The sequence below is a fragment of the Anolis carolinensis genome, chromosome 2 (assembly GCF_035594765.1).
Source record: "Anolis carolinensis isolate JA03-04 chromosome 2, rAnoCar3.1.pri, whole genome shotgun sequence".
NCBI classification, from domain to species: Eukaryota; Metazoa; Chordata; class Lepidosauria; order Squamata; family Dactyloidae; genus Anolis; species Anolis carolinensis.
The window spans coordinates 257,448,164-257,469,562 of NC_085842.1; the positions used below are offsets into that span (position 1 = coordinate 257,448,164).

The 21,399-nt window shown below is 39.1% G+C and overlaps 1 protein-coding gene across 5 annotated transcripts in view; it reads left to right on the top strand.

Moving 5' to 3' along the window:
* The first annotated feature begins 998 nt into the window (after nucleotides 1-998).
* Nucleotides 999-21,399, top strand: part of syk (spleen associated tyrosine kinase) — a 48,466-nt gene continuing 28,065 nt past the window's right edge. For 4 of the 5 annotated variants that reach the window (XM_008103118.3, XM_008103120.3, XM_008103121.3 and 1 more), the window contains exons 1-3: nucleotides 999-1,131; nucleotides 13,430-13,877; nucleotides 17,311-17,471. In XM_008103118.3, the coding sequence (XP_008101325.1) occupies nucleotides 13,470-13,877; nucleotides 17,311-17,471 (569 nt within the window). In that variant the 5' untranslated portion in view covers nucleotides 999-1,131; nucleotides 13,430-13,469. Of the gene's footprint in view, nucleotides 1,132-8,071; nucleotides 8,169-13,429; nucleotides 13,878-17,310; nucleotides 17,472-21,399 lie in introns of all 5 variants that reach the window. The other variant, XM_008103119.3, reaches the window with a different exon arrangement.

Below are 21,399 nucleotides of genomic sequence, written 5' to 3' on the forward strand. Positions count from 1 at the left end.
GTTTCTCAGCCTCTCTCTGTCCCAAAGAGTTTTTTTCCCTGTAGATCCATTCTCCTTTTCTAGTCACTCTTACACAACATCAAAGGAAGAAACTGATCTAACCTGCTGGATGGGAGTTCTACATATTGAGAAACATGGAAATGACAGCTATGTAGATCTTACACAATCCACTCTTCATTTTCTTCCACACACCCCTTTAGTAGGAGTGGCTGGGAATGCCCTGATAGTCTGGGAATTCACTGAAGTCGACACAGAGATTCCAGACATATCAATATACCGTAATATTATTCATTTCAGTTAGGGAACATCTACTAATGAATAAGGACAAAAATAAGCATTTAATCAAGAAGGAATTAATAACAGATCCAGTTTGAATCCGGGGAGTGGGGTGAGCTCCCGGTATTAGCCCCAGCTTCTGCCAACCTAAGTTTGAAAACATGCAAATGTGAGTAGATCAATGGGTACCGCTCCGGTGAGAAGGGAATGGAACTCCATGCAGTCATGGCCTTGGAGATGTCTAAGGAAAACACAGGCTCTTTGGCTTAGAAATGGAGATGAGCACCAACCCGCAGAGTCGGACACGACTAGACTTAATGTCAGGGGAAAACCTTTACCTATAAAGAGTCTATAAATCCATTATAACTGCAACCTCAAGTCGCTTCTGACTGGAGAAATAAATTCGACCCTTGGGGTTGTTGTCCCGGAGAACAGCCCAGAGCCCTGCGGAGGGTGCACCCAGGGAGGCCTTTCTTTCTGGCCTCGGCCTCCTCCTTCCCTCTTTTGAAAGGCTCTGAGGCAGAGCAAGGCAGAGAGGCTCGCCTTGCCCGACGAGGAAGTGCTGCTGCTTCTCAGCTGAAAAACCCCAAGCGCTGAGGAAATCGCTTGGAGAGAAAATGAGGAAGCGAGCGCTTCGCTCATCCTGAACGGCGGCCTTTGGGGCCGAGGCGGGGCAGCGGGGGGCAAAGTGTGGGCCAGGGAGGGAGCCCAGGGCTAGAAGACGGAGCTTTTCAGGCAAGGAAAGGCAGGCAGGAGAAGCTTGGAGCCGCCGCCGCTCTCCTCTCACAAGGCGGACGGAAGAGGAAAAGAGAGAGAGAGAAAGACCCTTGTCTTCCTTCAGCTTCCCATCCTCAGGTAAGAAGAGCCCAAGGGGGCCAGTTGGGGAAACAGGGCCTGAGGGAGCGGGAGGAGGAGGAGGGAAAACGCTTTCCTTGATCTTGTCGTCAAAGTAGGAAACTTTCCGGTCTCCCCTATAATATAAACTCTGTTGGAAATGTCGTGAAAGGGACAAAAGCCCTAAAAATAGGCCTGGGCAAACTTGGGCCCTCCAGGTGTTTTGGACTTCAACTCTCACAATTCCTAACAGCCGGTAGGCTGTTAGGAATTGTGGGAGTTGAAGTCCAAAACACCTGGAGGGCCCAATTGCCCAGGCCTACACCTGCAGGGCCAGGCCTGCCCTAAAGTTTGCCCAGGCCTGCCTTAAAGAGTTCAGGGGAAAATAATATTAAAACAAGAAAAGAGTGAGGAAAAAGGACTGTTTTCGCCTTGGGCTGCGTTGAAGCGTTTGCTGTGTTGCCCTTGACGTATGTCTGTCTTCATTCTGACTAGGGGTGCGCCATTATTATTATTATTATTATTACAGTAGAGTCGCACTTATCCAAGCCTCGCTTATCCAAGCCTCTGGATTATCCAAGCCATTTTTGTAGTCAATATTTTCAATACATCGTGATATTTTGGTGCTAAATTCGTAAATACAGTAATTACAATATAACATGACTGCGTATTGAACTACTTTTTCCATCAAATGTGTTGTACAACATGATGTTTTGGTGCTTAATTTGTAAAATCATAACCTATTTTGATGTTTAATAGGCTTTTCCTTAATGCCTCCTTATTATCCAAGATATTTACTTATCCAAGCTTCTGCCGGCCTGTTTAGCTTGGATAAGTGAGACTCTACTGTATTAATTCATGTCTATCCCGCCTTTCTCCCGTAGGTGGGATTCGAAGAGGCATACAACATATAAAATTCATACAAATACATCAGGCAGCAATACATGTATCAGTTAAAACATCATATCCCCATATAAAAAACCCAATTAACATATCAAGTAATTTTTTTAAAAAACTTACCTCAAGCACCATTTAAAGATAGCAGGAGTTGCAGGCCAAAACACCTGGGGACCCACAGGTTGAGAACCAGTGGTGTAAAGAATACTAATCCTCTTCCTCTCCATAAACTAAATTGCACAGGTAGGTCTTTAAAGGCGTTTGAATTACTTTGAACTGGATTATAGGAGTCTACCCTGCCATATAATTCAGTTCAACACAGATACGATGGATTATATGGTGGTGTAGATGGGTACTCAGCGATTCCCAGACTCTAGTCTTCCATATGTTTTGGACTTCAATTCCCAGAAGCCTCATCTGCTTTGGCCAATGATCAGGGATTCTGGGAGCTGAAGTCCAAAATTAGAGTTTGGCTAAATTATTTAGAGAAGAGTTCTAACCATGCGAGTCTCTTCTTGAAAAGCACACATGGGGCAATCCTTTTCTTTTTCTCCAGACTATAATTGCATGTTGAACAATTTAGGGCCCTTCCAGACAGGCCCTATATGACTGTAAAGGCATTGAATGTTTGCCAATGGATGTAAATGCATTTACATCCATTCCACTCTGAGTCCCATAGGGGAGAAGGTCAGAATATAAATAAAGTGTATTATTATTATATCCCAGGATCTGATTCCAGGTTTTCTGCTTTAAACTGGATTATATAAATCTGCACTGTCAGATAATCTGGGATAAACGGAAAACATGGGATCAGATCCTGGGATATAGGGCCTGACTGGAAGGGCCCTCAGGTTGGCTGAGAGGTCGTAACTTGTGTACACTTGGCTCTTTGTAGCCATGGATTCTGTGTCCACAGAGTCAAGCTTGAAAACATTTCCTTCTCCACCAAATACTTAAAAAAAAATCGAAAGAGCAAACAATTGGACATGAGCATCCATGGATTTTGGTATCCACACAGAGGTCCTGGAAACAAATCCCAGCATCTACTGATGTACCTTCAAGTCACCTGTTGATTTGTGGTGACCCCATGAATGTCATAGGGTTTTCATGGGCAAGGAGTTCTCAGAGGTGTTTTTGCCATTTCATAGCTCAGGAATATAGCCTACAGGACCTGGTAGGTATTGTTGGTCACCTGTCCAAGTACAAATCAGGTTCACCCTGCTTAGCTTCCAAGACTAGAGAGGATCTGATGCCTTTACTGTTGTTGTGTGCCTTCAAATGGTTTCTGACCAATGGAGACCCTAAGCCAAATGTATTACGTGCTTTTTTGGGGACTAAGGCCCTTTTTGCACTGCCATATAATCCAGATTATAAAAGCAGATAATCCATATTATTTTATATGAATCCACACTGCCATATAATCCAGTTCAAAGCAAATAATGTGGATTTTATATGGCAGTTTAAAAGGGGCTGTTGTTGAGTATTCCCAGGAATAATGAAAAGGCTTCCTGCAGTCTACCCTAGGCCCACTTATTTGGGGATAAACTATGCTGAACACATGGAAAGCACTTCTATGCACATAGTGCTTGTTAGGAATCTTCCTGTTGGATGATAATTGATTATAAGAACAATTTGCCCTTCCCCTGCAAGTTCTGTACCTGCAGGTAAGCAGAATTGATGTCTACCTGCCTATCTGGATGGATTTCCCACCCCAAAAACAGCTCCAGGCTCCCCATCCCTCAGAGGCTTCCAAGGACATAACATTGATTCTAAAATTGTCCACCCTAAATTTTCCTTTGAGTCTTTTCTAACTTATGGTGACCCTAAAGTGATAATATTATGGGGTTTTCTTGGCAAGATATGTTCAGAATGGGCTTCCCTTTGCTTCCCTTTGAGGATGAGATTGAACTGGATTACATGACAGTGTGGACTCGGATAATCCACTTCAAAGCAGATATTGTGGATTATTTACCTTGATATTCTGGGTTATATGGTTGTCTGAAAGGGCCCAGAGTATGACTACCCTATGGTCAGACAGCAGGTTTCAGTGTCTTTAAAGCTAGCTGCTTTGTTGTTGTTGTTTTAAATAATGTTGGTGCAGGGGGTGGACATCATAAAGAAACTTCAAAAATTGTTGTTACATTATTGAAATCATGCTAAGCAAGTGTTTTGCAGACTCAGTCCCTATCTAGACTGCCATATAAAATCCATATTATCTGCGTTGAACTGGACTATCTGGCAGTGTAGACTCATAAAATCTAGTTCAAACAGATAATCTGGATTATCTGATTTGATAATCTGGATTATATGGCAGTGTAGAAGGGGCTTTAGTTCAGTTAAGGTTATGCAGAGTGTATTTTTCTTTTTTCCAATTTATGATATGTTTTGTTTATTAGTTGATTGTATTATACGGCATTGAATATTTGTCGTTATATGTTGTTGGCCGCCCTAAGTCCCCACTGGGGAGATAGGGCAGGATACAAATAAAGTTGTTTATTATTATTATTATTATTATTATTATTAAAAGGATTTCAGGTTTTATTCTTTAGACAAATCATGGTTGTTCCACTTTTGAAACAGACCTGAAGCATCAGCTATTATTTTTAGATCTGTTTGCATTTGTTGAACTCTTTTACATCCAAGGGCCCTTCCACACAGCTGTATAACCCAGAATATCAAGGCATATAGTCCACAATATCTGCTTTGAACTGGGCTATCTGAGTCCACACTGCCATATAACCCAGTTCAAAGGAGGTAATGTGAGATTTTATAACTGTGTGGAGGGCGCCCAAGTCTATACAGTGTTATAGTAAATGTAGTCCTGTTGATTTCAGTTTGGTTAATCTAGGTTATATCCTTACGCTGAAATCAGATATGCATTTAATCTGTGTACCATCATAATTGTTATGACTATTACTGCCATTAATAATATCAATATGAGAATAATTTTCCTAGTGTGATACGGTGATCTGTGAAAACACAAAAGGATATTAACATGTTGCTTTCACACAGTATAGCTAATGACTTTAATTTAAAATGAACTGTTCCTGTGTTTAGAATGCTATAACTCAATGAGTTTCTTAAATTTTTAAAGTTATATTTAAGAATTAAAAATTCTTACTGCACAAATATTACAATATATCGAGTACTGTTTTCATTAATTTTGTACAATTTAAAATACAACGGCTAGACAGTGTTTTTAACTCATAAACTTTCACATCGCGAATACATTTTTTTACCACATATTACCTGTATTTACTCAAATCTAATGTGCACCTCAATTTTCAAAATCCTGAAACAAAAAAAGTATTTGCTGGTGAATGTAATGCACAGTAGCAAAAAGTGCTCTCTATGTAATTTGGGCAAAAAAGGTGCACAGTACAGTGGCTGCATGCTTAGAATTCCTCTTTAGAAACAAACGTGTTTGAACACCAAAGCTTTCAGCAATGGAAAAAAAGTCTTGGGGTGCATCTATGTTATAGAATGAATCCATTTTTACTGCCCTGGCTCAATGCTATGGGTTTGTGGGGCCTATAGTTTGGGATCATGCGGGCTGTCAAAGAGTGCTGATGCCTCACTAAACTACAAATCCCAGCATTGCATAGCATTGAACCATGGCAATTAAATTAGAGATGACATCTCTCAAATAGGAGCTCCAGGTGCTCCTGAAGTAGCTTCCCCTTTTGCATTGGTTCAGCACTAAGATTACCATATTATGTGAATCTAATGCACACCTTAATTTTGGGAAGGTAATGTAGCGAAAAAGGTGAGTGTTAGAGTCAAGTAAATACAGTATATACATGTATGAAGACATACACAGCATATTTCAGGCATGTGTTTATATCTTTGAATTGTGGTTTCAATCCGGATACAACCAAAGTACTGCAACAGCTAAAAAATGTTTAATTACTAGAGAGTTTCTACTTTGGAAAGGCTTGGTTTAACCAAAAAGTTCCCTTCATGAGTGCCACTTATCCCATTTGCTGCTGCACTACAGATTCTTCTTTGTTAATAAAGTAGTTACCATTTTTTATCTTTTATACCGTTATTCTGTATTATGAAGTTATAATACAAAAGATTACATAGATGGTGGGGCACTCTATAATCAAATATAAATAAATAAACTTGAACCAAATATTAGGATGATAAAACAATGAGAATGCTAAATAAGTGATTTGAAGATGAACATTATATAGACGGCCCTTATGTCATTTTTATCTGGTCATATTGCATGAGAGCTTAATTTATTGCCTTATGTAGTCGGTGACAAAATTGTAGTGACAGCTACATTAATGTAGAGAAAATTGGAAGTCCCCTTCTTGCAATTTTTTTTTCTGAACATGGACTAATGAGAAGTGCATGCACCTAGCTATTTCAGGGCTTCAGAGGGTTCAGCACATCCCCGTGTCACCTCTCCTTGCCAGCCACGAATTTCTCTGCAAGTGCCTGACAGTCACGTTGCATCTACCAATGTCAGTAATGGAGTGCCTAAGCAACCAGTGATGATAGAATACAGCATCCCCTTCTTCTTGCTGGTCATGCAAGTGCAACATTAACCACAATGACCAGGTGTTCACAGAGGGCTCTGTGGCCAGTAAAGAGAGGCAGTGGCAACACGGAAATGAGTTATGCCCTTCCCCAGCACTGATCAGCACAGGGAAAGAGTGATAGTGGTTGTGTCAATCTGGACAGTGGATCAAGCCAAAACAGACTCATTCTTGCTGTCCAGATAGCCCCAAAGTCCCAGGATACTCTGGAATTTCCTGCATTATCTAGTGTATCCCTTGGTGTTGCCTAAAGTTGCACTAATGGCAAAAAAAAACCCAGAATGCTCACTGGAAATTGTCATGTGTCATTTATACAGTTACATATCTTTTTGTGGGTGTAAACAAACTCTTTGTTTTTAGATTACAGTAGTCTCACTTATCCAACATAAGTGGGCTGGCAGAATGTTGGATAAGTGATAATGTTGAATAATAAGGAGGGATTAAGGAAATACCTATTAAATGTCAAATTATGTTATGATTTTACAATTTAAGCACCAAAAACCATTGTGTTTTACAACAAATCGACAGAAAAAGCAGTTCAACACACAGTAACATGTAGTAATTACTGTATTTATGAATTCAGCACCAAAACATTGCAATACTATATATTGAAAACATTGACTAAAAACATTGGCTACTGACAAATTGACTGCAAATAAAGATAGAATTCCATAAAATGAACTTACAGTAGCAACATAGTCAGAAATTACATCCATAAAAAGTTCAATCCTAGCTGCCTAGAGAAACAGCTGTGGATCAGGGCGGGAGGCAAACTACATTGGATAATCCAGAACATTAGATAAGCGAATGTTTGATAAGTGAGACTCTACTGTACTTAATTTTATTCTATTTTATGTGCTTTAGTGATTTAAATCATATTGTGATGAAACTGGTGAGGATGAGTTTGTGGTTGTATACTAGGCCTAATTATAATCTGATTTTGGAAGCTAACCAGCTCACAAGTCACATACAGTACTTGGATGGGAGACCATCAATGAATATCAGATGTTGTAGGCTGTATTTCAGAGAAAAGGACTTCTAAAAGTATCTCTGAGCATTCCTTGCCTAAGAAAACCCTATGAAATTCATAAGGTCACCATAAGACGACAGGAGACTTGAAGCCATGAGGGAACATGTGCACACACATGCTAGTCAGGATGGCATGAGAAGCAAGCTAACAGTTTGTGTCAGAATGGAGGCATGGCTGGGTAGAGTTGAGGCTAGGCCAAATATCTTGAAAGATCTGCCAAGGCCTAGTGCATCAAAGCAATTCTGAAAAGTGGAATTGGAGATGAGGCTCTGCCAAGGACCTACACTAATGGTCTCAAATTTAGACACCCACCGTAAGTCACAAAGTGGGCTCCAGTTTTTATCAGCTCCATATTATTTTGAATCTGCTTGCTTCCACTCCTTTCATTCTTTATCATAGGTAATGCCTCCATCTGTCTCTGCTGTGGTGAAAGCCATAATTGAAACTGTTTTATGGGGTCCTTTTATTCCCTTTTCTTTACCATTAGACTGTGTTTGGTGTTGTCATCAAATCCTAAACATCTTGTGTTGCCATGTTTGAAACTAGCTAATTGGAGAGAATTGGCCTTCGTAATTGTTTCAAAGGTGAGACAATGTTTTTTTAAAGCAAGGATTCTAATACTTTTCAGATTCAAATCAAAAGCTATGATTTAAGAATTGGATCAGGTACATTTTCTAAGTTTGAAATGAATTCTGGAACTTAACTTCCACCACAATCAGTAATGTCATCCACCTGTATAGAAAGTGTTCAAATGAACCAGTTAATATTTCATTCCTCCTGTTATTCATTGCTTACTTGGATCACATGTTTGGTTTTTTTTTTATCGCTTTGGTCTTTCTGGCACTAGTTCTGTTTTCGCTAGTGAGTTGTAATTGCTTTTCAAAACTGAAAGAATCGGTCACATGATACATTACTCCGTTTCTTAAAGTTGTAGATTAAAGAGTGACTAAAAATCATTCCGCTGTTAGAAAAACAGAAGGGTAGAAACACAAACACATGAACCATTTTAGTACTTCGTATTTTTTGTAAGCCGAAAGAAATTACTCTGTTTTTACTTTTGCCTTCTGTGTTAGTCTTATCTTTTAAACAAAAGAATAAGTTTTAGTCCTGTTTGGCAGAAATATTGCAAAATAGACCCATCACTGCTTAAGTGGTATTTAGGTTCAACCTGGCACTTGTCCGAGAGATAAAGGATACAAAAAAGAATATGCATCCCTTCTGCATTTAAGTGGTCAGTGTAGCTGTGCTCAATGCTACTTGGTTGTATGGATCACTGTTCAAATTTAGTCCTATGATTCTATTAACATGGAAATCATTGTTCATGTCCTTAGCCATTACATTTCCCAATTACTTGCAACCCACAGAAATATCTGAATTGCAGCACAGAGAAACAGAGGGAAGACTGCATGTCGGAAGTAGGGTGCTATCCAATTCCCAATGAGAGAAACTAGAGAGAGCCAGGGAGAAGCATGGAAAAGTCGTGGAATGACCGCCATTCTTGACCATGGAAAGGCATGGGATCTGAGAGGAAGGAATGAAAGAAGACAGTTCCCTCTGCTTTTCCACACTTTCCCGCTTTCTTGTGATGAGGTCCTCACTTGGACTAAGTTTCAACCTGTTCACTTTCATCCAGTCCATCACTGTCAACAGGCACTGATTTAGAGCAAGAGATAATTTCTTTAGAGTGAGGTAGAAAGGAGAAGAGACAGCTGGTTATTATCATCAGCATATGAATGACACTTGACCCCAAGATTGTGAACAATTACTCTCAGTCACTTAATGTATATATTAAATAGCATGTTGGGAAAACAGAACATTGTTTTAATAGAACTATAGAAGTCATACCCTAAAGCATTTCCTCTTGTTTTCCAGTCTAAATAAAGAAGCAGAGCCGTTCTTTGTTACTTCCTCATGAGCATGGCAAAACTTTGGTGACTGTCTGAGCCTGATACAAGGGAAATGTAATTTGGGGTACATGTACCTTGTAGAAGTAGTGCAGTTTGTCGCCATTTTATCATGACTCAATGGTGTGGAATCTTGGAGGTTGTAGTTTTACAAGGTCTTTAGCTTTCTTTTCCAAAGGGTGCTGTGGTCTCACTGAAATACAACTCCTAGGATTCCATAGCTTGAGTCATGGCAATTAATTGCTTACATTTATTTAGACTGTTAATGGGGAAGTAGTTTTAAAATATCGTTTCCCAAGAATAAATTAATTGTAAATGTTAACAGTTATACTAAAATGATTTTGGAAATTCTTGATTAAAACAAGATTTTCTATACAATGTTTAACATTTCAGTATTTGGTTAATTAATTATTAATTCCAATTAATGAATTGTTTTCAAGCTGTGGTGGAACAAAGGGAGAAGAGAAGCAGAATAATTGTGTAGGCTCTGGCTAGAAACCTGGTGCCTTTGGCTATTGCTGCTGTTTTATCAAAGTAAACTAAATTGTAACTTTAACAACTGTTGCTTAAGTTTACTCCCATTCTCCTCTCACTCAATGCACCTTGTTTATAGTGTCTTTCTGGTTGAGACAAAGGCAGAGAAATATTTTACTTCTGGCATTTGCAAACTTGTATGGGAACCTTTTGGCTAAAGAACCCTGCAAAATGTATTAAATATATAATTACTAGAATTCTCTGGGATTTTTTCAGAAAATAGGGCTAAGAGTATGTTGTTGTTGCTCTTTGAGGCTTTTCTTAGGGACAAGTACTTCAAACATAATTTTATGAATATGTCTCTTTTCTACCCTTAATAATGATTACTTTTAACTGAAGCAAGTGACTTTTGAATGTCCACTAGCCACAGGAGGAAATAGAAAGGCAGCTTTAAGCAGATGTATTTAAATGTTGGCACGTTGTGGCTTCCCGTGTAAAATGAAAAAAATAAATGTCTAAAGTATTGATTTGAGTCTAGAAAAAATCGTACAAAACAAAACCAGTGGGTTGAAGGGAATTGATGCAGCAAAGTCCGTAGCCAGTTTGGGTTACAGCAGTCTATAGCTCAGGCATGGGCAAACTTCAGCCCTCCAGGTGTTTTGGACTACAACTCCCACAATTCCTAACAGCCTCTTGGCTGTTAGGAATTGTGGAAGTTGCAGTCCAAAACACCTGGAGGGCCGAATTTTGCCCATGCCTGAGCTATAGCTGCAAAATTATAATAAATGGACCAGCTGTTGAATGAGAAGCGTAACTGAATTTGTAGCATTGTGGCAGGTAGTAGCAATTTAATAGGTCTCTGACCTACAATGAGCAATTCAGATATTGCTGTGGGTTGCAAGTAATTGGGAAGTCTAATGGCTAAGGACATGAACAATGAATTCCATGTTACCGTGTTTCCCCGAAAATAAGACAGTGTCTTATATTAATTTTTGCTCCCAAAGATGCTCTAGGTCTTATTTTCAGGGGATGTCTTATTTTTCCATGAAAAAGTATTCACATTTATTGTTGAACAAAAAAAAGAACATTTATTATATACTGTACAGTAGTTGTCATCACAAACCAGCATAACCAGACAAACTGTAAATCCTATCAAAAAATTCTTGTTACTACCATTATTTCCATGTACAACACTCTATGGTACGTACATTTACTGATCCTGCAAGCTCTGGTGTTTGGCGGGCATGCTTCCAAACAAAAACTTTGCTAGGTCTTACTTTCGGGGGAGGCCTTATATTTAGCAATTCAGCGAAACCTCTACTAGGTCTTATTTTCTGGGGATGTCTTATTTTAGGGGAAACAGGGTAATAGAATCATAGGACTAAGTTTGAACAGTGATCCATACAACCAAGTAGCATAGAGCACAGCTACACTGACCACTTAAATGCAGAAGGGATGCATATCAGCTCCATCGTGGCCAAATCTCACAAGAGCTGATCTGGGGTAACTCAGGGCAAAGCCACTTTGATCAGGACTTGCCTTATATTAACCAAAGTCAGGAGATAGCCTGAAACAGAACTGGCTGCAAATACTGTCACTGCCATCCTGTTTTTTCCTAGGTTTGGGTAGACTATGGACATGGAGATGGCACCTACCACCTCTTCCGATTTTCAGTCTAATTGCAGTCTCCAACTGCAACATGGTTCCTACTAGCCGGCCATTGTTTGTAGTGATATTGGATCAGGGGTCAGGGAAGATTAGAGGAAATGTGATTCCTCTTTGCTCCTCTCCCTTCTCCCTAGTCACCTTAGTTGACTTTCCTGTAGCAATGTGTTACTTGCAGGACCCATTTGTGTTCAGAGATTGCTGGAGAGAATGGTAAGGGTGGCTGTTTGGTGGTGCTAAATCGGATGCCGCACCGCTGGGTGGTTGGGACTCCTTTCTGCCTCTGCAGCAATTGGTGGGGGATGGACTGTGGGAAGCGTCCTGGGGTCGATCCCACAAATGCCCCACTGGATTGGCCCCAAGACAGCAAATCAGGGTAGAACCACTCATTGGGAATGGTTTTCAGATTTTGAAACCAACATCGTTTCCAACCCTGCTTCAAGATCTCTGGAATTCAGCCTTGGACTTAGTATGGTCAGTTTGGTCACAGTACACCCCTCCCATCACCTCACCTATGAACTTTCTGGGTGGCCTTAGGGAAGCCACTTTCAACTTTCATCATTTGCGTGCTGATAATTTTACATATACAGACAACTTATCTAAAGCACTACCTCCAGCATGGTTGAATTACAACAAGACTGTCAAAGGTGGGTTATTTTTATGTGTGTTTACTTATCAATTGTATTTATAATCTGTGTTTCCTCTATTAAATATAAAATGATTCTCTTCCTCACTACTTTATCAGCAGAACAAACCTATAAAGTAAGTAGGTTAGAATGCAAGAGAAACTGGCCCTAAATCAGCCAATGAGTTTTGTGGTGTGATTCCATCAAGTATTACTTTTATGACTTAAAATACAAAAAAATGGGTATCCAATTCTATGTGATATTTCCCCCTATGTCAATGGTTCTCAATCTTCCTATTGTTGCAATGCCTTAATACAGTTCCTCATGTTGTGGTGACCCCAACCATAAAATTATTTTCGTTGCTACTTCATGACTGTAATGTTGCTACTGTTATGAATCATAATGTAAATATCTGATATGCAGAATATGTTTTCATTCACTGGACCAAATTTGGCACAAATACCCAATGCACCCAAATTTGAATACTGATGGGTGTTTGGGGATGGGATTGATTTTGTAATTTGGGAGTTGTAGTTGCTGGGATTTATAGTTAATCTACAATCAAAGAGCATTCTGAACTTCACCAACAATGGAATTGAACCTAACAGGGCACAAAGAACTCCCATGACCAACAGAAAATATTGGAAGGGTTTGGTGGGCATTGACCTCGAGTTTCTGAGTTGTAGTTCACCTACATCCAGAGAGCACTGTGGACGCCAAACAATGATGGATCAATATGCCCAAATTTGAACACTGGTGGAATTTGGGGGAGGGGGGGAGAGACCTTGATATTTGGGAGTTGTAGTTACTGGGATTTATAGTACACCTACAATCAAAGAGCCCCTTAAACCCCACCTCCTATAGAATTTGGGCCAAACTTCCCACACAGAATCCCCATGACCAACAGAAAATACTGGAGGGCTTTGGGTTCCTAAGACCATAAGTAATATGTGTTTTCTGATGGTCTTTGACGACCCCGCTGAAACTCCCCTTGCAACCTCCCAGGGGTCCCAACCCACAGGTTGAGAAACACTAGCCTATGTGGTACTTCCCTTTATGTCTGCAAAAGGGTTATCAAGTTAATAAGTGAACTCTGTTGTATTTAATCAAGTATCTGAATGCATTAAAATATCAATAATCCTGTTTTATTCTCATATGAATCTTCTTTCTTTGCAGGTATAAAATAATTTCTGTATAAAAAAGAATTAAGTGGAAAATGGCAAATGCTCATTCTATTAGCCACCTCCCCTACTTCTTTGGTAACATCACTCGTGAGGAAGCTGAGGATTATTTGATTCAATGTGGATTAAGCAATGGACTGTATCTACTGCGACAGAGCCGAAACTATCTTGGAGGCTTTGCTTTGTCCCTGGTTCATGACAGTAAAGTTTATCATTACACAATTGAAAGGGAAATTAGTGGTTCTTATGCCATTTCAGGAGGAAAGTCCCACAGGAGTCCTGTAGAACTCATTAACTACCACTCAGATGAAGTAGATGGTCTTGTTTGCCTACTCAAAAAATCATGTAATCGCCCACCAGGAGTGGAACCAAAAACCAGTCAGTTTGAAGACTTAAAAGAGAATCTTATCAGGGAATATGTCAAACGAACTTGGAACTTACAGGTGAGTCTATTCTTATTTCTTCAATGATTGCCCCCCCCCTAGCAGTTAGCACCTGATGATCAGAAAGAGGTATGGAGGAGAGTAAAAAATGAAAGATAAGTCCACCTTCTAGACTTTTAATTGATGGGAATTCATGTTCATCATCATTAACAACTGAGTGTGACCTCCAGACCAATCTTTTCTGTCAGCAGCCAAAGTAGTTTTGGGGCACTGCAAATCTGGAAATACCACACTGAGACAAGCAATTCTTTGTGTTGTCAAAGGCTTTCATGGCCGGAATCACTGGGTTGCTGCGAGTTTTCCAGGCTCATGTATGGCCATGTTCCAGAAGCATTCTCTTGTGGCGTTTTGCCTGCATCTATGGCAGGCATCCTCAGAAGTGGTGAGGTCTGTTGGAAACTAGGTGAGTGGGATTTATATACCTGTGGAATGTCCAGTGTGGAAGAAAGAACTCTTGTCTGTTTGAGGCAAGTGTGAATGGTGCACTTGGCCAGCTTGATGAGCATTGAATAGCCTGGCAACTTCAAGGTCTGGCATCTAACTGTCTGGGGGAATCCTTTGTTGGGAGGTGTTAGCTGGCCCTGATTGTTTCCTATCTGAAATTCCCCTCATTTTTAGTATTGTTGTTTATTTACTGTCATAATTTTAGAGTTTTTTAATAGTGGTAGCCAGATTTTGTTCATTTTCATGGTTTCCTCCTTTCTGTTGAAATTGTCCACATGCTTGTGAATTTCAATGGTTTCTCTGTGTAGTCTGTCACGGTAGTTGTTAGAGTTGTCCAGCATTTCTGTGTTCTCAAAAAACAGGGGAATTCCAGACAGGAGACAATCAGGGCCAGCTAACACCTCCCAACAAAGGATTCTCCCAGGCAGTAAACAGGCAGACCTTGAAGCTGCCAATGCTAATCAAACTGGCCAATTGCACTATTCACACTTGCCTCAAACATACAAAAGTTCTTTCTTCCACCCTGGGCATTCCACATGTATAATTTTCCCAACAGACCTCACAACCTTTGAGGATGCCTGCCATAGATGTGGGCAGAATGTCAGAAGAGAATGCTTCTGGAACATGACCATACAGCCTGGAAAACTCACAGCAACCAAGCAATTCTTGTTGTATCCTGATGGGTCTCTCCAGTTGCCTGTTCTTGATGTATCTCATGATTCTACTTCAGAGATCATTTCTGAGTATTCCAGTTTTTATCGCCTAAGAAAAAAAAAATTGGGGTGCGGTCTGCAGAGATGAGAAGATGACATCTCTAGACGTAACTATGTTAATGGGGTTTTGTCATAATAGTTACATCTCAAAAACCAAGGTCTTGAACCACACTTTTATTCTGTGTTGGTATCTAAAATATAAATAGCCCATGATATTGCATAACAATCATTCCTTTCCTTCCTTCTTTCTTCCCCCCATTTTTCTTTCTATCTTGTTTAGACCTGAAACTCTTTGAAATTCTGTTGTTGCACCATCCATGCAGCAACCAAACTTCCTATATAACTATGATGTTACTCAGAATATATTTTTGAATAGCATGATTTCTTGTATGTTTCTTACTTTTTCATAAATCTTTTGGTTTATTTTGCCCATTTTTGTATATATAGGCCTGGCATTTATTCTATACTTTCTTTGCTTGATTGTAATAGATGCAGATTCAATTAACAGTTTGCTTTTCACATTATGAGCTCAAATGTGGTTGGACCAGTATAACTCTAAAATTTATTTATTTCGTGTCAAAAGCATTGTACAACAAATACATTTCAAATAATGGGGGAAAAAGAAAAAAGAAAAAAAAGAAAATAACTCTAAAAGAGAAATGGGCAGTGTTACAGGATCCTAGTGTGTCACTTTCTTCCCTCCCTTCCCAGATCTCAGTAGGCCACACATATATACAGTCCCCACCCCTACATGGAAAACATATTAAAAATATCAGGTTGCACCCCAAAAGACCCCAAAGGCATGATTGGCCATCTAAACTCTATTTATGCCCTTTGTTTTATATGTGGCCCACAGTAGTCTTTCATGAGAAGCTGAAAGTGATCTTGTTTGTTTGGGAGCAGTCTTTGGGGAACATTTTATTGCATAACCTATTGGAAAATAACTGCACCCAGTCTCTGGGCACATATCCTTTAGGCAAATGTGAATCTCCATGAACATGTGGAGACCACCTTTTGAAAACTACTAGTCAAGAAAAGCATGACCTTGTTAGAAGTCAACTCTTTGAACAGGGGATATACACAAGCATTAATATAATAGTACACAGGTAGCTCAGCTGTTAAACTGAAGAACCATGTCTTTGAACTGCCAAGAATAAAGACATGCCACTACAAAAATTTATTTGGTTAGCAGAGGATGGTTGTTTCTTTGCAGTTGCCCAAAAGATATATACTCGCTTTAAACCTCTTAATTAAAATATTCACTCAGTGATAAAAAAACAACAAAAAAACAAAATCTTCTTTGGAAAATAACATATCTTGTTTACTCTTGAATATATTGTATTAACTCACCATACAGGCACATTTCTTATTGAAGTTCAGTTACAGATAGGATTTAGGTTTCTCTCTGTATTGAATACACAGGGTATCATTCTTAATCAATAGCCCATAGTCTTTAAGTATAGTTGTACTCACTGAAGTCCATAAACATACTTTTCTATTGAAGTCTCTAAACAGCAACATGCATCCACCTCCATTGAGGTCTGGACATAAACACCTGCTTTCATTGAGGACCAAACACATACATACATCCACCTCCACTGAGATCTGATGCAGGACTAAATATGTGAGGGGAAGTCATAGGGAGCAGGAAGCAAGCTTGTTTTCTGCTGCCCTGGAGACTAGGACACAGAACAATGGCTTTAAACTACAGGAAAGGAGATTCCACCTGAACATCAGGAAGAACTTCCTCACTGTGAGAGCTGTTCGACAGTGGAACTCTCTGCCCCAGAGTGTGGTGGAGGCTCCTTCTTTGGAGGCTCTTAAGCAGAGGCTGGATGGCCATCTGTCGGGGGTGCTTTGAATGTGATTTCCTGCTTCTTGGCAGGGGATGGACTGGATGGCCCATGAGGTCTCTTCCAACTCTATTATTCTATGATTCTATGAATACAAAATGGAGTCCTGAGTCTGCACATGCACAGTACAACCACATTTCTATACCCCTCCCACACCAAAGAGGTAAAAACTGGCAAATCAACATACACATAGAAATACAGGTTAACAAATATATATATTAACAAATACATAGTGAGAGGCTTGGGAGGTTGCTATTTCCAACACATTTGGTCTATAGGTCACACATAGCCCATCTTTAGCCACGTCTTTCACAGTTGCTATCTCACAAAATTTTGAGTGTGCCCAAGCTATTCAAAACTTAGCTCAGCTTTTGGACTTTAAAAACTTTCTTATACCTTTCCTCTATTTTGTCCACTGTGCAGGGGCATGCTCTTGAGCAAGCAATTATTAGTCAGAAACCACAGCTAGAGAAATTGATTGCAACAACAGCACATTTGAAGATGCCCTGGTTCCATGGGATGATATCTCGTGAGGAATCAGAGCAACGGGTCCATCTGGGGACAAAGACTAATGGGAAATTTTTGTAAGTAAACATTTCTCCCTGTAATTTCCAATGGTTACAGATGACAATCTGAAAAATAGGGAAATATTCTGATGTGTTCATTTTTCTGAACTGTTCTAAAGCCTGTGACATGTTTTTGTTTGCATTGAAATGCAGTATCCTCAAATTCACTGAAAGCTACATTCACAACTTGTTTGCACTGGCTTTGTAAATTCTTTGTGAATGTCAGATGTGTTCACCTTTTTCTCATTATGGTTATGTATTGAAAAGAGGTGTCATGTTTTCAGTCATGTTATTAAATGAATCATGTGTTATATTTTAACATTTATTAACCAACTTTATTATCAGACGAAAAGATTCTTTCAAACATTTATGTTTTAATCTCTCAGTAAATTCTATGAGTTGATGCATACTCTCAAGACTTTTGATCTCAGTGGAAACAAATGACCCTAGCTGAAGGAAAATTTGAAGTTGAGATATCACTCATTTCTGTAGAGCATTCTGTGGTACGCGAAAACTGTTTCATGTTTCATGACTGTATTGTCTAAAGTTTTCACAGCCAGAATCACTGAGGTATGGTTTCCAGGCTATATGGCCGTGTTCTAGCAGCATTTTCTCCTAACGTTTCTCCTGCATCGGATTTGAAGATGCCAGCCATAGATGCAGAGAAATGTCAGGAGAAGATGCTGCTAGAACACATCCATAAGCCCAGAAACCATACAACACCCCAGTTTCATGACTTCTAGAGTTGTGATGAATCACAGCATAATATGTGAATGTTTTCTCTGGAAATAAAAAGATTTTACCTGTCTCCTTTGAAATTAATTGCCATCTCAACTTTCACAGTCTCTCTGGCCAAGCACCTAACATGAATAAAGTACTGTAGAATGCAAAATGTGGTTGCAAGAGCTCGTTTGCACATTCTAATTCAGGAAACTGAATGGCAGTGAAAGAGAGAAAAATCCTTTAATTTACTTATTGTTCATCTAAAATATTATAGTAATATGACTTCTTACCCAAATATAAAAGTTAAGTAATAAAATTATATACCAGATTTGGGCCTTTCAGATGTTGTTGGACTGAACTTGCCATCAGCCCAAGACAGTATTATAAATGGTAAGGAACGATGAGGATTGCAGTTCAGCACCTGGAGGGCCGGGCATTTCCTCTTGTTGCACATACGTACTTACTTAAGTAGTACTATTAAACCAGATGTGGTCCCCTTAACTACATTCATTTTTGTAGGCCATAAGGGTGCATTCTCCTCATAAAATCCTTTCCACCGCACTGGTCAATTGGTCTTTGGCACACTTTCAGGCATTAGAGCCTCATTTATCTTTTCTTATTTGCCCTTGCAGAGCCCATCAAAAGAGGTAGCAGCTGGAGCAGGAAATGTAGTCACTTCCTGATTTGAAAAAACAATTTACATAGGACCCAAAAATGAAATACCCCAAAATAAAGAGAAGTAGACAGTGGCACTCTCCAGCAGCTTCCGATGTAAAGATCACAATGGGTATGTGGCCCTCCAGTGACACATGAAGGCCATGAAGCCCCTTCCCCACCAATAGCAACCCCATATCCCTTTATTATATTTTATAGGACTTAATTCTGTAAACATGCACATATTCAGGTTGGTTGGGGAATTTCCTAATTCTTGGCATGTTTTTTTAAAGTTGTTTATTGGGAATTTGCAAAGTATCGAACCCTGTGCATGAAGAAAGATAGAATATAAATACATCAGTACTTACCTAAATCAAATAGTAATTTGATTTTACTTTTATGGCACACAGTGTAGTTGCAATGAAAACAGAAGGTAGAACTGAGAAATATGCAATGAGAAGATGGAAGAGAGCACTTTCATGCCTCTGACCATATCTATTCAAGAGTCTTTTCACATATTTCATGGTGAAAACACAACGAAGTGACAGGCATTTTTGGACAATTTTGTTTCCATTTTATCCAAAACTCTTTTTGAGAGACATATTTTCAAAATGCAATTCAAAAACTCCCCACCTCCAGCATAGAGGAAAGTAGACATTTTGATGACTGCATTGTGTTTGGGGGGAAAAATAATTATAGATCAGTCACTTTCAGTAAATTCTTTGCATTTATGTCCTATTCTAAAGCATCAACACTTCCTCTTCAAATGAAAGCAGCGATTATAAGGGTTCAGAAGACACCACCAAGTTCTTCTCTTTAGAAGCAGATTACATCATGCAGGGCACCATTATACAATTGCTTTTTGCCCCATTCATGCCACAAATTATTAAGCATTTTGAAAATGCTTATTGTCCATAGTTTTTCAGGAATATATTTTCACTGTCACATCATTTCATATGCACAGACAATTACATTTGTGTTTTGCCAGGCTGCTTTTATAGAGCAAGTATGTTAACTTATAGTGGCACTTTTCAAACATCTACAAGTCAAATTATATGTGTTGCTTGGTTGATTGGTATGTACGACAAAGACTTCTCCATGGCTTGATGGAGACCAAGTGAAGCTTCCTGGGACAGACTTTGCTCTTACTTGAATTTGGAAGGGAATTTGATTGTTTCTAAACATGTTTATGAGATTCTCCAGGACCTGTGAGACTGCAAAAAAAAATACCACCACAAAGAAAAAGAAGACAAATCTATTTACAGTTTTAAATAGTTTAACAGGGCAACCTTTTAAAAAACTGAATCATATCCCCAGAGTCTTCTGGACAAGTCACTTTTCTGCCAAAACAGGGGAGTCTGGAGGGTCAAGAGAAAGAAACAACCCTGCATGTGCATTCGGGGACACATGTTCCCAACCCATTATATGATCATCCTCCGGACTTGCAGTTTAAGACAGTTGTCTAAACATGTAACTTTCTATGACTGTTTGAGAGAACAGTTAACACAACTGACCTTTTTGCAATGTCATTCCTAACAGAGGATGGAAGGGGGGATAACAATTCTGTATAGATAGCTAATCTGATTATCTCACATCACTCATTGCAATAATCTGTGGCTTCATTCTGAACTTTTAAAAGTTAAGGTTAAGGAAAGAGATTTCTCTGGAACTTGTGAAGCAACTGTGCATGCAAAGAACGCCTTCCAAGAATCACAAGACTATATTTTGATGACCTGAATGCAAAACTAAATAAACACTTCCCTAATTACCTAATCCTTATCATAAATTGCCAGTAAATGCCTATTTACAATCTATATATTTATGTCTCCAATATTACATCTAGTGGAAATGCAGAAGGCCATGATAACTGGCACATTTGTTGGAGTGCAAGACCTTTATCTTGCCATTGCATCCGTATTTCCTGTAAAGTTAAGAAATATGATTCTGTAAGGTATTCAATGAATTCCTTATGATACCAATATGTTTCAATAGCAAGTCCAAAAATGTGTCAAAGCAGATCAAAATGACTGATTTATTATAAAATCTCAATTTCTTTATTCTGGATGTGATTCCATGAAGACCTCCTTTTTAAAATGCAGAGAAAACTTACTGAAGTCTCTCTGAAAAACAAATTCATCTCCAGTTGTTCCTTAGTATCTGCTGGAGTTTTATTCTAAGAACCCCATGGATACCGAAATCTGCGGATGTTCAAGTCCCTTTAAATACCATAGTGTGTTAAAACAGTGTCCCTTACATAAAATGGTGAACAACTTGAACAAGTGCCAGAGAGAGCCTGAAGACTTTGAAATGGCAGGAAGCTACAGCGGGATATGTCTACACATCAGCAAAATCAAGTTTTACTCTTGGGAATATTATTTCCAAATATTTTTGAGTTATGGTTGGTTGAATTAAGAACCCTTCATATGGAGGTCTGACTGTATTCTAGATATGAGCTGTTTTTCATATAATTTGATGTAGAGGATGTCTTTGTATTTGGACAAATTAGTCTAGAACTCCTAGTTTTCCACCTGCACCCTATCTTTTGGAATTCCCCCATTCATCTTTTATC